This window comes from Pseudonaja textilis, chromosome 15 (genome assembly GCF_049901715.1).
Source record: "Pseudonaja textilis isolate UNSWEBS1 chromosome 15, rPseTex1.2, whole genome shotgun sequence".
In the NCBI taxonomy this organism is placed as follows: domain Eukaryota; kingdom Metazoa; phylum Chordata; class Lepidosauria; order Squamata; family Elapidae; genus Pseudonaja; species Pseudonaja textilis.
The window spans coordinates 983,975-1,001,519 of record NC_142004.1 but is presented as its reverse complement, the minus strand read 5'-3'; the positions used below and the strand labels follow the sequence as shown (position 1 = coordinate 1,001,519).

Below are 17,545 nucleotides of genomic sequence, written 5' to 3'. Positions count from 1 at the left end.
TGATCAGATTTAAGGCAAGCGTCTTCCTCCCTTGACATTCTCTGGGGCTTTGCAAAACGCATTTATGCAATGGGGTCTCTCTTCCAGAAAGTCCAGTTTCAATTGTTTCCTTCGGTGCCTTTTTTTCTTTTCTTTAAATAACTCCCTGCAACGAAGGCGATCTCTAATATATTTTTTTTTCCCCATAGGATTTCTGCATGGCCATCAGAGGCTGATCCTACCCACCAGCAGGGCAAATCGATCCCCTGATGCACCTTTTCAAAACGTAAATTTAGCTGCCTTTCGGGTCTCTGAGTCTGGCTGCCCTGGCGGAAACCTTTCTCCAAAGACACACTGCAAATCATTCAGCTCAGCCACACAGACTTTTTAGAAATCACCACTTTAAAGGGAACGCAGAGACCCCCCCGCGAGATTCTACCTAAATTTTCTCCCAGAAAACCCACGCTCTTCCACGGGGATCTGCAGGGATTAAAATTGGAAAGCGGGCGTTTCTGATGGAATGTGCAAATAAGGGAAGAAGGAAAACTTTGCGTCAAAAAGGGTGGAGGAGCCAGCGGTCACTTTGTGAGGACAGAGAGAGACCATATCACCACGTGGGGTGGGGCAGAAACTTACACATCCAAGTCCTCAAATCTTCTGACCTACAATTCCCCCCCAGCCTCCCTCTTAACAAATGTATTTTATTTGATCTCAAAAGTCTTCTAGCCTGCCTTCTGGAAGAAAATTCATACTTCATCGTTAAGAGGAAACCAACTGGGTTTTCGATTTAACCCGTTTTCTCAACCTTGGCCACTTTAAGATGAGTGGACTTCCAACTCCCCAGCCATTGGTCAAGGTTGAACCGCCCATCTGAATGGACCATCCCTTCCGGTTCAAAGGCAACCTGAGCGCAGGAGACGGCCCCTGAGGGCAATGGTCCACCCAACGTTTGACCCTGTTAAGAAGGGACTGGGGAAGCCTTGAGACCTGGGAGCCGCCATCACACCAACGCAGCTCTTATGTCTACAAGGGCTTTGCTACACCGTGGATGGGGCCCCTCCTCCTCTTCCCATCTTGAGAAAAGGGACACCCCTCATTCCAGGCTCTTTAGGGCGAGAAGACCAACCAACCAACCAACCAACCAAGCAGGACGCCACGGGGTCTTCTCCTTCTCCGGCTGCCCTCTGACCCGCCACGCGTGGGGAAAAAAGGGGAAGGACCAGTAAAACACAAAGAACAGAACGACGCAAACTCATGAACAAACAAAAAAACTTTTTTGCGGCATTGGTACCTTCTGAAGACATGCGTTTAGGCAGAGTAGAGACGGGAGCTGGCGAGCCATGGTCAGAGGGGTGAGGCGGGGGCCTGGAGGGCCGCGAGGGGGGCCTGGAGGGCGGCCTTGTAGGGGTGGCTGCCCGTGGTGGAAGAGAGGTGGGAGCTGACTGGTAGCGAGGAGGGCGAGAGGAAGGAGATGGGCAAGGCGATGGCCAGGGAACACCTGACAGAACAAATGATATGAAGAAGGAAAAGCATAAAAACTAAAGCAAAATAAAAATTATGGGGGGGGGGAGAGAAACGGGGTGGGGGGGGGAGGGGGAAAGTAAAGGTGACCAAAATGATTTCTCATCAGATCGTTTTGAGACCCCTGGGGATTTCTGCACCCTCAGGCTAAACTCGGGGAAGGTTGTTTGGAGCAGGGGTCTCCGCTTTTAAGCCTGGAGGACTCCAACTCCCAGAATTCCCCAGCCAGAGTATTTCTCAGCCTTGGCTGGGGGATCCTGGGAGTTGGAAGTCCACATTATCGCTTTAAGTAGCCAAAGTTGAGGAACGCTGATTTGGAGCAGGGGTCTCCAACCTTGGCCACTTTAAAGCTTCGGGGGACGGGACTTCCAACTCCCAGAATTGGGGTCCCACCAATCCAACTAAGGGAAGGCACCACAGAGTCGAGATCGGCCATCTTGGCCCCGTCCTCTGGAGTCCCCTTCCTCATCTGAAGTTCTGGAGGTGATCCCACGGGGGGATGGACACCAAGCGCTTTGCTCCCATGGATTGGACGGTGGAGGTAGAAGCGAGCAGTAGAAGTCCCCCATTTCCCCAATTACGATGACGTTGTTGACTCAACCTCTTCCAATAATGCTCCCAACTCTAAGCACACTCCTCCTTGTCCAGCAGAAAGTCCTCTACAGCAGGGGTCTCCAACCTTGAGCCCTTGAAGCCTGGCGGACTTCGACTCCCAGAATTCTGGGAGTCTAAGTCCGCCAGGCTTCAAGGGCTCAAGGTTGGAGACCCTTGCTCTACGGGGCAGGACGGTCAAAGCCCAACTAGCATCCTCCTGAAATCTGCAGGATCTCCTCTCTTCTCCATCACCCACTAGTCCCCAAAGGCTTACTGGGGTGACCCAGGTTGTGCGAAGGGTTACAGCAAGTCCTCGGCATGGCGGGCTGAAAAACCTTCGGATGCGTCACAAATGCAAGAGAACTCCAGAGGGAAGAGTTGTTGGGTAGAGCGGGGGACTTCCTCCTCCACTTACCTGCAACGTTGCCCCGCCTACCTCCTCCTCCCTAACCCTCGATTTGAGAGCGTTCTTGGCTTCCAGAAAATGGTATGGATTCTGCAACAGGCCCCCAGGCCTCTCCCGCTGCCCTCCCCAGGACGTTAGCGCAAGGGACGGTGCCTTAATATTTCTTATAAGAGGAGAGGAAGATCCGGAACGGTCAAGCTACAGAGAAGAACTTGAAGACGGGCGGGCTTCAATTCCCAGAATTCCCCAGCCAGGGTAGCAGGCTGAGGAATTCTGGGAATTGAAGTCCACCCACCAAGAGGGAGAGGCACTGCTCTACAATCCAGTCTCTGTTCCTCTCTTCTTCACCTTTAGGATCCCTTTCAGCCAAGGGGCTCAGCTACGCCTACCGGGACCCCACGGTGGCCGCTCTTCCCAAAGGCTGGGCTGGAGGCCCCCCCGGGAATACTTGCCTCCGTTCACAATTCTCTGGTCAGGGCCTGAGTTGAGGCTGTAGTCGGACGAGTGAGAGCCGCCGGGTCTGGACATGGAAGGGCCCGATCCAGACGGGCCAGCCCTTGGCGAGTTTTGCCTTCCGGCCCCCCAAGGAAGGGCCTCTCGATTCCGCTGGCTGGGGGGGATGTACTTGTTCTCCCTGGAAGGAAGGGCCGTTTAAGACAGGCGATAGGTAGATGATAGGTAGGTAGGTAGGGAAGGAAGGAAGGAAGGAAGGAAGATGGACGGGTGGATGGACAGAAGGAAGAGAGAGGAAAAAAGAGAGGATAGATGGGTGGAAAGATGAGAATGAAGGAGAGAATGGAAGGAAGAAATGGAGGGAGGGAGGAAGGAGAGTGGATGGACAGAAGGAAGGAATAGGAAAAAGGAGAGGATAGATGGATGGAAGGATGAATGGAAGGAAGGAAGGGAGGGAGGGAGGAAGGAAGGAAGGAAGGAAGGAAGGAAGGAAGGAAGGAAGGAAGGAAGGAAGGAAGGAATTCCCCGCCATCCCACTTTTCCCATCACTCTACCTGGGGGCTGCCAGGGATCCTTCTCGCTCGGAAGCATTTCGCTGAACCGCGGTGTATTTTTCTTCTTCGGACCGGTCATCATTCTCCAAAGCGGCCCGAGCCTTGTACTGGGCGCTGGATTCGATTTCTTCTGCTAACTGGGTCGCTCTTGCTTCCCGTTTTAAATAATCTTCTGAATTATCTCTTTCCAGGGGTACCCTAAAACCAGGGGGAGAGATAAGGGGATCCATCTGTGATCCAGAGTATGCCCAAGAAAAGAAATATACATATGCATAGACGTACGCATACGCACGTGTATCTCTCTGCGTGTGTGTCGAATCCCACCAGGCTGAAGGGTTGACTCAGCCTCCCACCCCTCCAAGGTGGGTCAAATGAGGACCCCAGGATTGAACTCCTGGTTGTAAAGCACTGGAAACTGGTACGTAAGTCTTAAGGGCTGTTGCTCTTTAAGAGGGACGGGCTTCAACTTCCACCATGGGAATGCTGGGAATTGGAAGTCCGTCCCTCTTCAAACGGCTGGTCTGGGCCAAACCCTTGATTCAGCCCCGTTAAAAATGTGCAAGCGAAGGCCACGTACGTGTAGGAAGCCAAACTGCTGTCGTACGTCGACACCACCCCGTAGTTTTCTTCGTTGTAGCGAAACATGTCATTGGGATCCCATCCATTGGACTAAGAAGGCGAAAAGAAAGAGGGAGGTCCGAGTGTTAAAATGACACAGGGGTACAGAAATAATCTTTCCCGCGTTTAAAATCCCAAATCTTGCAGAGTGGGGTTTTCGGTCCTTTTTCATCCAGGGCTTCTACTGCAGAGCCAGGCGTGGGAAGACCCAGATGCCCCTCTGACTCGGATTAAATTAAATTGTTTGGGGGGGTTTTTTTTCCCCCCTTCCTGGTGGCCCAAAGGAATTCTTGTGGTTCTTTAACAGCCCGAGGGATTTAAAAAGCCCCTTTTCCAAACAGGCTCCACACCATCTCCACAAACTCTGTGCATTGTGCATTTTTGTAATTATGTACTCTTCCATTTATATAGTTTTATGTTTTAATATAATAAGCTGCCCAAAGTCACCCTCTGGTAAGATCAGTGACCAATAATTTTGATAGATATATAGGTAGGTAGGTAAATAGATGATACCAGTAGATAGATAGAGATAGATAGATAGATGGATAAAAGAAAGAAAGAAAGGGAAAGAAAGAAAGAGAAAGAAAGGGAAAGAAAGAAAGAAAGAAAGAAAGAAAGAAAGAAAGAAAGAAAGAAAGAAAGAAAGAAAGATGAGAGGAGGAGGGAAGGAAGGGAAAGAAAGAAAGAAAGAAAAAAAGAAAGAAAAGAAAGGAAGGTTGGAAGATGAGAGAAAGAGGGAAGGAAGGAACGAAAAGAAAGAAAGAAAGAAAGAAAGAAAGAAAGAAAGAAAGAGAAAGAAAAGGAAGGAAGGAAGGAAGGGGATAGAAGGGGAGACAGTCATCGGAAGCAAGGATCCGCTTAAAACTCTTTCTGAGATCAGGGGTGTAAACCCCCACCCCCCCCACCTCCGGAGCTCAAGAGATGCTTACAACATCCGTCTCTAAGGCTTCCAGGTCATCTGCAGTGGCGCCTTCTCCTCCGTCCCAAGGCTCCAGGTCCTTCTCCTTGTGCTCACCATTCACTTTCGCACTGATGGCAGAATCCGTGAAGGCATCTGAGACGGAAGGAAAACGTCATCTCCTTTTTGGGGGGTGGGTGTGTGTGTGTGTGGGGCACATTCTACCTTGTTTGCAAGTCACGGCTAAAGGCGCCCCTGTGGGTCCCACCCAGGCTGAGTCGGAAGCAAAACCCTCTTCAAATTCAGTCGAATGTAAGGAAGTCCCACCTGGAACAGAGGTTAGCACCCTGGCTGGGTCACGAGGCAAGAAGGCAACCAAGCTCAGAGAGCCACAAGGATCCTCCCACAGTCCTCCTCCTCCTCCTCTCCACAAACCCCCCTCCCTCCTCGCACTGATGATGTTGCCCAGCTGGGTAAGGAAACGTCTGCGAGAAAGCCACCAAGTTCAGAGAGCACCAAGGACCCCCCACAACCTAAAACAGAATCCTAGCTGACCAGTCCATAACTGGGACCCCTCAGGACCTGCAGAAATTACAGGGACGCGTAGTAACCTACGATGAACAAGACCTCGCATCGCTCGTCCGAGCTATGGTCACTGCCGTCCCTGCACAAGCTCAGGAACCTTTTCAGATTCGTTTTTCTTTTTCCAGAAAGAAAGGAAGTTAAGAGCCAAGGAGACGCCGCAGCTGAATAAGCGTCTCCATTTCCCAGCTGAAGGTCTGAGCCTTCCCCCCTTCGACAGATCCCGTCTCGGAATTCAACCGGTTCCCAATCAATCACGAAAAGTCAGAAGGTGCCGGAAGCATTTGAGCCGGAGACCCAAGAAATCCCGTGATTTCTTCTTGCAGGACAGCCACTCTTGACAGGGCTGGCATGCAGCTCCTTCTCCACCCCCTCAAAGATACCGGATCCTCCGGAATCCCTTTGTTATTCCAAGGAACTTCCTGTTCAACCAGTCGAAGAGAAAAAGTCTTTGTGGTTACTTAGCAGACACTCCGGCTCAACCAACTTGACTCCTCCTTAAGAAGAGACACCCAACTACTGTATTTGGGCACCGAGCGGGGAAAGTAGTGTGTTTATACAAGATAGGCCAGGCTCACCGGGCCAGAAAAGGTCTCTACAGTTTCTGCAGCACCTCAACGAGGCTTTCCATCCTTTGAAAGGGGGACGAAGCGACTTCCTTCAATGAAGGAGAGTAACTATAGAGCCCTGCACACCAGAGCAACTAGGCACAGGGGAGCTTTTTCCCCCAATGCCATCCCTCTGCTTAACAAATAATCCCCTCAACACTGTCCAAACATTTACAAAGTCTACACTACTATCACGATTAGCCTTCTCATCACTCCTTATCACCCCTCCCCTCCCGCTGTGACCGTAGGACTCTAACTTTGTCGCTTGTATCCTTACGATTTATATGGCCTGTTTCCTGGTATGATTTGATGGCTTATTATACCCAGTGACTATTATTAAGCGTTGTACTTTATGACTCTTGGTGAATGTCTCTTTTATGTATACTGAGAATATTTGCACCAAGACAGATTCCTTGTGCGTCCAACCACTCTATTCTGTTCTATATTCTATTCTATTCTATTCTATTCTATTCTATTCTATTCTATTCTATTCTATTCTATGCTTTCCTATGCTATTCTATCCTGTTCTACTCTATTCTATATTCTATTCTATACTATTCTATTCTTCTATTCTATATTCTAATCTATTTTCTATTCTAGTTCTATTCTATTCTATAATTCATTCTATTCTATTCTAATTCTATTCTAAAATTCGTTCTATTCTATTCTAATTCTATTCTATAACCTGTTCTATTCTAATTCTATTCTAATTTTATTCTAATTCTATTCTATCCTATCCTATCCTATCCCTTATTCTATTCTAATTCTAATTCTATCCTATTCTATCCTAACCTAACTCGGGACTGGAACAAGCAAGCGGGGAAAGTGACTTCTTCTCCTAGACATCATTGCAGAAGTGAGCCAAGCAAGGAGGAACCAAGAGAAGAGGAGCTCATGACCTATACTTAATTCTTGTGCCATTGCAACTGCTTTAAGTCACTCCATCAGAATAGAGCTGGAAGGGCCCTTGGAGGTCCTCTAGTCCAACCCCCTGCTTGAGCAGGAAACCCTACACCATTTGAGACAAGGGGCTGTCCAGTTCCTTCTTCAAAGCCTCCAGGGATGGAGCAGCCACAACTTCCAGAGGCAAACCCTTCCGCTGCTTCACTGTTCCGGCTGTCAGCCAATCCCTCCTTAGTTCTGGTTGTTTCTCTACTTGATTCATTTCCATCCGTTGCTTCTTGTTCTGCCTTCTGGAGCCTTCGGAGAAAAGGTTGCGCCCCCCCTCCCCCCTTTCTGTCAGCCCCTCCAATATTCCAACGCTGCTATATATCACGTCACCCCGATCCTCCTTCTCTCGAGGGTAGCCACACCCTAAGTGGATGACATTGGCTTCTGACTCTCTTTAAGAGAGAAAGGGACAACTGAAAGCAAGGGAGAAATAGCTGCTCTTTTAGAAGGGGATCCAATTTTAGAAAACATTCCAATACATTTTTATTTTTATTTTTTAAAAAAGCGCCCTCATTCCATACCTCTCTGGGCGTAGCTGGAGTCCATGTCCTTAAAGTGCACCATCACAAAATCTGAAGACTTGAACAGAATGCTCTCGATGATGTCTTCTTGTTTGGGACCCAGACTAGATTCTGCCGTTTTCTGATGAGCCGCGTCGAGCACTAAATCACACTGAAAGACACGGCCGACAGGGATCAGCGAGGCCACGCTTCCCGGGCTGGTAGCTTCGCAGAGCAAAACCGTAACAAGCAACAGCTCCTCCCCGCCCGAGAGTGACATGTCCAAACTGGTTGGCCTTCAACGGGTCAAGAATTGGACATCCCAAGCGTGCAGGATGAAGAGTAGTTGCGGCTGGACAGTTGAGGTCCAGTTCAAGACTGCGATCTCTTCTGCCTCTCCTTTAGCCACTAGATTAGGGGTCTCCAAACTTTGAGACTTGTGGACTTCAACTCCCAGAATTCCCCAGCCAGCTGGCTGGGGAATTCTGGGAATTGAAGTCCACCCATCTTCAAAGTGCCCACGGTTGAGACTGTTGTGGTTCGCCGGCAGCCTGTGCAGACAGCCGCGGAATCGGACAGTGGGGAAAGAACGGGGACCAGTCCGGGAGTCTGGGGAGGACTCGGACGAGGGTCCTGCATCCAATGCAGAGATGGGGCCAGGACCATCTGGGAGTGGAGTGCTGACTCCAGAGCCTCCGGAGCCTCGCAGCCGTGAGGAAGAGGAACAAGGGGAGCCTGTTCCCAGTGTGCATGTGCACAGAGCTGCTAGAAGGCAAGATCAGCTGAGACAAAAGGGGCGACTCTGGAGTAAGGCTGGGAGGTGATTGCCCCTCCCATAAGGGATAAAAGTCAGGCCTCGATGACAAAACCTTTGCAGGAAGCAAAGTCATTCCATCGGTTCCGAGTCATCCTTGAAGCTCTGTGTATTTTGATTTTTTCTTGTTCTTTTATAGTTAATTGGATGCTTCTGTTTTTGGCAGCCTTCCACAGAACTGAAAGGTGGGTGCTTATCTTGGGGGACTGTTTTGAGTTTAATTCTGGCTGGGAATGAAAACAATTCCCAGCATTGCAATAAAATAGGTTTTGCTTTTAAAACAAGTTTTTGATTAATTACGTTTGACGAAGCCTGGGTCAGAACAAGAGCAATTCAATTAGACAGAAGTTTAAGGTCCAGCCACTTATCTTAATTTTGTTTTATGTGTTGTCTACTTTCTCCAAGGATCGAGAGGGCTGAACATAACCCTCCAACCTTCTCCTGCTCCCTGCCGTTACATTGCTACGGGTGTCTGGCTGCCTAAAAATGTTGAGTTTCGGCAGAGCCTGGATCTTCCCAGTTCTAGCCCAACCTTACGTAACCCTGAGACCCACCAGGCACCATCATCCCCGGCCAGAAGATTTAGATCAGTTTGACTGCAAGGAGGGGAGAGGGAGGGAAAGGAAGGAAAACGTAATTTACCTTAGAGCTGTAAGTTTTAAAAACTCCTTCATATATACTTCCGTTTTTCACCTGTACTTCACATTTTGATCCCTGGGTAATAAAAGGAGGGGAAAGAGGAGAATTATGATCAGGGAGCCCCATTCAAAACTTGGGATTAACAGTTACCCACGTGGTAAGATAGGTGGCTAATTTTACAAATAAATAAGTTACAAAAATTTACAGGCAAGGTCGAAACTCTTCATCTCTCTAGAGTCTAGACCTTCTCACCTTTCTTCATTTTTTATGCCCCCCTAAAAAGCCCACCCTTAAGATGCCCCACAGACCCCGTGCAATGCAAGAGGACACCCCCCCCCAACAAACAGAATTTCCCCATGCTTTGAGTTATGAGTTTATTGTCCAACAAGGCAAAAAGAAAAACAAAGCCAAGCAAAATCCAGAGAACAGAAACCCCAGGGCAAAACAAGAATCAAAACAGCGAGGAAAAAAAGAAAACAAGAGAATAAGACATACAGTAAAATCAAGGTTTTAAAAAAGGCCTGAAGGCAAGCTGGATTCTCCATTTCCAGACCCGACATTACTCCGAGTTCCACAACAGGCTGATCTGTTCAACGATGCTTCAAAAAAAAACATACAGCTAGCCCTTGACTCATGTCCACAAGGGAGCCAAAAACCTATCCTGCTTAAGTGAGACAGTTGTTCAGTGAATTTTTCCCCATTTTACGATCTTTCTTGCCACAACCGCTGTTAGTCACCCGGTTAAGTCAGCCTGGCTTCCCCACTGATTTTGCTCTCGTCAGAAGGGGATTGCTTGACCCCAGGACATTGCAACAGTCATAAGTACATGCCAGTTGCCAAGCATTTGAATTTTGACCATGTAACCATGAGGATTCTGCAATGGTCACAGGGGTGAAAATCAGTCGTAAGTTCTTTTTTTCAGTGACTTTATAACTTTAAACAATCACTAAATGAACTGTCGCACATCAAGGACTACTTATACTCGGCCTTACTTCTTTTCCACTAAACTTCACTTCACTCCGACAAGGACACAAAACAGAAGTCAGGGGCCTGCTGGTCTTCCCCCCTTTTCCTTCTTTGCAACGGCAGACCAACGAAAAAAATAAATGACTTTTCCCCTCCGCAGGGTTATCGGGAGCCGCACTGAATTCTGCAAACTCAGAAAAACCTTTGCAAGCCTCAAAGTAAAGAAGCAGCGGATGTGGGCACGCGTAAGAGAAAAGGCACCCCCAGCACACAAAAAAGCCAATCGTTGCTAGATTACTGGAATGTAGACATTTCCATTCCCACAATGAAAAAGCCAAGCGATCCAAGCCAAGGAAAGAGGCGGCCATAACTTACGACAACGGATGTGAGTATGTGAACCATTCGCATGTTTGCGTATATGCCTTGAAAGGGAATCTGAAAGAAGAGAAAAACAGTGTGGTATACGCATCAGAGCACATCGGCACACGCCGCACAAATACACAGGGTTGGCAGCAAGCGCTACGTTGGCTGACGTGACACCAGGAGAAAAGCTTGGAAGGTTGGGGAAACTATCCGACCACATCGAGAGAAACTCCCCTCCTGCTTACTCTTAAGGTAGGCACAACTCAGGTTGGGAATGGCCAACCTTCAAGACCTTTGGACATCAACTCCCAGAATTCCACAGGTCCTGAAGGTGGCCCAGGTTGGACAACAACCCTGGTCTAAGCCACTCATGGGGGGGTCCAGAACATTGAGAAGAGGTCCTTCAGAAACTTCCCAAGGCCTTGAGCTTGGACACCTCTGCCGCCAGTCCAGGTGCACCACAGGAACACGAGAATCCAATCACCTGCCTTTGCCTTCCTAGAACCTCACCGCTACGTCAACGTGTCTACAGCCTTCTCGGGAGGCGGAGGAGGGTGGGAATGTAGGGAGCGGTTTTACTACTCAACGGAATCCCGTACGGACGTACATTCCAAGCGTCTGGTCCTCGTTCCCCCAGGCTGGGCAAAGAGGAAATGTCCCCCATGGAGCTGCTTCTGGTGGGCTTGCACAGCCGTCCTTGTCGTGTGGTCAGAGGTTCTAAACTGGGACCGTCTTCCATTTTTTTTCCCACCCCTCCCGTTGGACGTTACTCTCATGCGCCAGAGAGGAAGAAGAACGGAAAGTCCATCCTATCGTTCGCTCCTTGTGAGCAGCTGAGGGTCTCCTCTGACTGGATGTGGTCCAAGCTGCTCTGCTAAAGGGGGAGGGATGGGGGGGCTGTCCCACCCCTGCTTTACACTGAAGTTGCCTGGGGTTTGTGACATCACCGATTAATGCGCTGGGGAAACTGCTCAGTGAAGGGGCAGCCTGGCTAAAATGGGACTTTTCGCTCGCTGGGTCTTATCCCTCCTCAAAATCTGCACGAGGTTGGCACGGGTTGGTTTGGGTGACCCCAGGAGAGTAGAAAGGGGTGCACGATAGAGGGCTAGACAGTCTCTAAACCCAACTGCTTCCTGGGCACAAAGGTCAAGCCAATGTAGACTTTATGAGGTGTCTAACTACAGAGAGCCCCAACTAGGTGAGATTGGGGGGGGGGCTCGTCTACCCAGCAGAGAGAAACGCGTCTTTCTCTAACACGAGTTCCTCAGGGTATCTATCACCTACAATCTTGGACTTGCCAGCAAGTCTAGTTGCAAATTTTTAAGAACAGAAAAGGCCAAAGCCGAGGGGTGTCCAACCTGGGGAACTGTGTGGTCTTCAACTCCCAGAATTCCTGGCTGGGGAGAATTCCATGGTGGCTGAGGAATTCTGGGAAGTGAAGTCCACAGGTCTTAGAGTTGTCCAGGTAGGACACCCCTGGCCTAAACCTGGAGATTGAGAATATGAAGAAGAGACCTTCAGAAAATCCCACAATCACACTCCACAGTGTAATTATATATAACTGGGTTTCTTAAAAACAAATGTCATGGCAAAAGAACATCAAAAACCCATAGATGGCAAGTAATAATAATAATAATAATAATAATAATAATAATAATAATAATAATAATAATAGAGATTTCACTAGATAATTATCTCTGGGAATATCTCCATGTGACAATTTGAAGGTGCAGTATAGACCCTTACACACCTTTGGGTATTGTGACATTACCTGGGGTGAGGTTTATTTATTGTTATCAGGCAGTTTTCATTGCTCTAACCAATAAAAACCCACTGAGTTTTGACTTTTATAAAAAAAAACCAAATCAATCAACAAGCGTCAAAGAAGCGGAAAAATGAAATCAGGTACTTACTGGTGGTTGAGGGGGCCCTTTGCCACTGCTGCGCCCTCTGAAATTAAAAATAATAATAATTTAAAAAGATGAGATCAGAGCAAATTGAAGAGTTATCAATGCCGAAACTGTAATTTCACCCCCGGAATGAAAAGGTTAAGAGATGGTCCAAATCCAGGACTTTTGAAGGCCTGTTAACAGGAATACGTTCTTAACAGATCAAATACTGGCGCCGATTCAGCGTGGATGAGGTGAAAATCGCTGCCAAGATGGCTTGCTTGCAATTTCACCCATTTTTCTGACAACTCCCCTTAAAAAGCAGCAGGTGGAACGGAGAACTCCTTCCAAGTTGATCTGCCTCCTTCCCAAGTGCCGGTTGCAACCAACCCACAAGGAGGGAGAAGCCATAATGGACAATTCAAAGGAAACTGCCTGTCTAAAGGGCCCCCCGCGGGGTCCCCCACTTCAACCCAACCGAAGCCGGGTTTCCTCGCTGGAGTTTGAAGAAACCCGGAGCCTCTTCAGCCCTCCAGCTCGCGGTGGCCACCGCCGGCCAGGTTGCAAGCAGCACAACAACCTGCTGGGCTGCGTCTGGCCAGCTTAGAAAGCAGGCAAAATGAACCTCTTCCAGGGTTTCTTCCCCTGCAGCAGGAGATGCTGAAGGCTTTGCCACCCAGCTGGGGCTCTGCGGAGAACCCACCCGCCCTTCGCGATGCACCAGGAACAAGCGGCCGTGACACTCCCAATCTGCCGGACAACAATGCTCAGTATTCATCACCACCGGCCGGGTTTCCCAGGAATGCTGGGAAGTGTAGTCCAGCAAGCCCAGGAATGTGGCAGCCACAACACGCCGCTCGACTCCCTCCGGTTGGGATAGGCAACAGGAGCTAATCAAACCTTCGGCTGATTCCCCCTCCGGATTCATTCTCTCTCCCAATATATTTGATTTGATTTGATTTGATTTGTCAACCCCCCACCGAGGAGAGACATTCCGGAATCATTCTTCCCCAAGTAATGAAGCGCTTGCGTTTAGGTCTCCCCGCATAAAAGTATCTCGCAATTTGACAACCCGCATAATACTGAAAGCATCTTAATTAACCTGATGGATTCGCTTTGGGTTCAGATCTTCCCTGCTCCCTTAGGGACCGCCCCACTCTGCTCTCCAAGCTCAAAAAATCACCCATTCCCCGTCTAGAAAACTCCCCAATTTTCAATTAAAATCCCTCTATGTCCATCCACACACACACCGATTTATGCTGATCAAAAAACAACAACTGAGCTTCGGTTAGGAGCACTAATATGAATGGCTAAGCAATGCTAGTACACGCAGAAGACGAACTATTCAGTGCAACTTCCTCCACCGCCACCCCAACCAGGTCCTCCTCTGGCATTACAACCAGGAGCAAAACACTCAAATTTCAGCCATGTGACTCGGAGCCCTTGGAAGACGGGGGGAGCATAGTGGGTCTTCCCGCCCAGAGGCCTCCACCCCTCTCCCGTAACCCAAACAGGCCAGAAAAACAGAGTCCCAATAAAACTAGGATTCTCAACCAATGAAAGAGGTTTCTCTCCAAGGGGTGGCAGGTCAGCCCACCTCCAATGAGGTCCTGGGAGCTTCACCGCCTGGTTGGCTCTTAATGGAAGAGTTGCTCCCACCCCAGGATGGCCAAGGAGGTTTCCTCTGCAAGCCACAACTCAGCCTGTTGGAAGATCCTCCGGCTCAGGGGTCTCCAACCGTGGCCACTTTGAAGATGTGGGGACTTCATCAACTCCCAGAGTTCTTCAGCCAGCAAAGAGTTTGGCCAACTTTGTCACATTTCTTTCATAAGCTTTTCTTAATAATAGATCGTGGGAATGTGGTAGATGTAATATATCTTAACCTCAACAAAGTGGGGGGGGGGATCTTTCTGGCTGAGGAATTCTGGGAGTTGAAGTCCACCAGGCTTAAAGTAGCCAAGGTGGGAGACCTCCGTGTCCAGCTTGTGTTAGGACAAAGCAAATCAGGGCTTGGAAAAAGGAATCGCCAGGTGTGACCCACAAATTTCCCCACACCAAAGAGACCAGGGATGTCTCCGATCAGGAAAGTCCCGGAGAATATTTTCTCGAAGGGAAAGCTCTCCAAATCGAACCCAGAAAGACTTCATAAGAACGTTGAGCCATTGCCCAACAAGGACTTGGACGGGCCTTCCGTAAGATGGCGGTGAAAGGCAACCTGCCGAGGGGAAAGGGGTCTATTGTGCTCACAGCCTTACAAGCCCTTCTTCCTTCTTCCCAACCTGTAGGATAAAACAACCAGGCGTGTTCCTAGAGCAGGCTGCCAAACTGGGACAGACGCAAAGTGAAGAAGCCAGCTGGCTTCAGCTTGTGGCCACCAGAGAAGCTGTAGCAGCCACGTGGGGTCCTCGGAGACAGGACACCCAACTCGGGGGAGGGGCTGTTCTGAACCACCTGTAACCAAAACACCTGGGGAGGCAGCACCCACAACCCTAACCCTTGCGGGCTCCTTCCGCACAACAGCGATACTCACTCACTCTCTCACTTGGAAGTCAACCAGTTGGGCTGCTAACTTCTCAGCACTCTTGGCCTTACTCAGAAAGTCATCCAAGAGAAGTCACAGTAGAGGTGGTTCCTTCCTCTCTCATCCATCCACTTAATCATCCATGCATCTATCATCATCTTTCTTTCTTTCTACCTGCCTACCTTATTCTATCTCTACCTATCTACCTTTTAAATCTATCAATGGTTCTCCATCATCTATGTATCTACCTTCCTATCCTATCTCCATCATCCATCTATCTATCTATCTATCTATCTATCTATCTATCTATCTATCTATCTATCTCTACCTACCTTCCTATCCTACCTCCATCTTATATCTATCATCTACCTACCTTTTAAATCGATCAATGGTTCTCCATCATCTATCCTATCTCCATCATCTACCTACTTATCTATCCATCATCTACCTACCTACCTACCTTTTAAATCTATCAATGGTTCTGCTTACAAAACTTCTGTGCTCAGGATGAAGTTCTGACCCATTTGGCTTATGGGAAAAATGGGTAAATATGGATCTTTTTTCGTCAATTACCTTTCATTGCTGGTACAGATAGTCCTCGACTTACAACCGCAACTGAGCCCCAAAATCCAGTTGCAAAGTGAGACGTTTGTTTAAGTGCGTTTTTGCCCCATTTTACAATCTTTCTTGCCACCACTAACTAAAACTGCTGCAGTTTGGTAAGCTTGGCACGTGGCTTCCCCGTGGAGTTTGCTTGTGGGAAGGTGGCCCAAAGGGGATTGCAGGATCCCGGGACACTGTGCAACCATCATAAATGTGAGTCAATTGCCAAGTGACTGAATTTGGATCACGTGACCCACAGGGATGCGACGAAGGTTGCAATGGGTGAAAAAAAGGGTGCTAAGTCACCTTTTCCCCACAGTGCCGTTGTAACTTTGAACAGCCACAAAATGAATTGTTGTAAGTCTAGGACCACCTGTGTGTCTTTTGAGCTGAAAAAATATTCCCCTCCGCTTCTGCCAAGGATTTGAATCCAAAGTCAAATCCAAGGCTGCCGGAAGATCAGAGGTCTCCAACCTTGGCCATTAAGACTGGTGGGATTCTCCAGCCAGCATAGCTGACTCTCCTGTAATCCCTTCCTCTGCAATCTCTCTCCACTTTAGGAGAGTAAGAGAGAGAGAAAAAGCAGGCGTGGCTGGCTGGGGAATTCTGGGAGTTGAAGTCCCCAAGTCTTCAAGTGGCCAAGGTTGGGGGCTCCTGCTGTAGAGGAACAACGCTCAGGGCTACTGAAGGTACCTTGCAGGCCTGAGAAATAAATATTGTCAAGCGAATTCTGTTGTCAACAAAAGCTAGGAATTTGCACCCTGACATTTCTAGCAGGGGTGGCAAAATGAAAAGCCAAGGAGGGGTTTGGTTGCAACTGCCGGGGGAGAGCCAGGTGAGGCTAGGATCCTGGTAGCAGCACCTTTGCCGATGAACTGGTATTAAAAGGCATTAAGATTTGATGAGCCGCAAGTGGACCTCAGCGCCTGCCTTTGAATGAAATGGGCCTTCTGGATACGGCACAGCCAAACCTCTTCGGAGCCCTGTAAATATTTACAGAATGCCTTTCAAATGGAGCCAGGCCCAATTTTTCTCTTTTTAAGTTCTCGCTACACAACGGAAGTGTTTATTTCATCCAACCTTGGGGGCCGTCTTCAAATTCAGCTTCCGTACGTATTTTTCCTGTTTTGTCCCAGCTTTGCGATGCCAAAAATAAAAAAAAAATTAAATGTATCCTTTGAACTGAGTTTATTAGGCTAAATCTCATCTACAGGGGCATAAGTCTCCTATTTTTAGGTCCCCAAATAGTAAGGACACAGAGACTGTTCATTTTAAGTCTTTCTCAGCAAGTTCTCTACAGGAATTCCTCCACTTATGATAAGGGAGCCCGAAATTCCTGTTGCTAAGTGAGAGAAATTTTGTTAAGTGGGTTTGCCCCATTTTATGACCTTCTTCGCCACAGTTAAGTGAAATCACCGCAGTGGATTGGTTAGTAATCTGGTTGTTAAGTAAAATATTGGCCTCCCCGTTTGATTTCTCTTGTCAAAAGGAGATTGAGTGATCTTGGGACACTGCAATCGTCGTAAGTATGAGATCAGTTGCCAGATATCTGAATTTTGATTAAGCGATCACGGGGATGCTACAAAGGTCGTGTGAAAAATGGTCATAAGTCACTTTTTTCATTGCTGTTGCAACTTTGAATAGTTACTAAATTAACTGCTGTAAATCCAGGACTATCTTAATCCTTTCTTGCAATTTATATGGTTAGGGAATTCTGGGAGTTGAAGTCCTCCAGGCTTAAAGTTGCCAAGGTTGGAGAGCCCTAGTTTAAAATATTTTTTCAACATTCATAATGACATGGCTTTGAGGTTTTTTCTTTTTCTATCCTTGTTTTACTGAAAAGAATGTTCTTGTAGATTATTATTGTATAATGTTCTTGAGTTCCCCAACTTTAAGATGTGTGGACTTACTTCAACTCCCAGAATTACCCAGCAAGGAATTCTGGGAGTTGAAGTCCGCAACTCTTAAAGCTGCCACAATGCTGGATTAGAGGAACAGTTTTTGTCAAGGCCTAAAAGAGCCGGACAGACAGATAGAATGGCTACCATTTCGTAGTGGATTGAAAATAATTTTGACTATTTATCTC

The 17,545-nt window shown here is 48.1% G+C and overlaps 1 protein-coding gene across 1 annotated transcript in view; it reads right to left on the bottom strand.

The window, feature by feature from the left end:
• The window catches only part of ATXN2 (ataxin 2), a 32,811-nt gene that overhangs the window by 13,086 nt on the left and 2,180 nt on the right, over positions 1-17,545 (bottom strand). The window contains 9 exon segments of the mRNA XM_087913283.1: positions 1,271-1,477; positions 2,953-3,134; positions 3,508-3,705; positions 4,085-4,176; positions 5,055-5,179; positions 7,686-7,836; positions 9,121-9,192; positions 10,459-10,518; positions 12,360-12,396. Of these exon segments, the coding sequence (XP_087769409.1) occupies positions 1,271-1,477; positions 2,953-3,134; positions 3,508-3,705; positions 4,085-4,176; positions 5,055-5,179; positions 7,686-7,836; positions 9,121-9,192; positions 10,459-10,491 (1,060 nt within the window). The 5' untranslated portion in view covers positions 10,492-10,518; positions 12,360-12,396.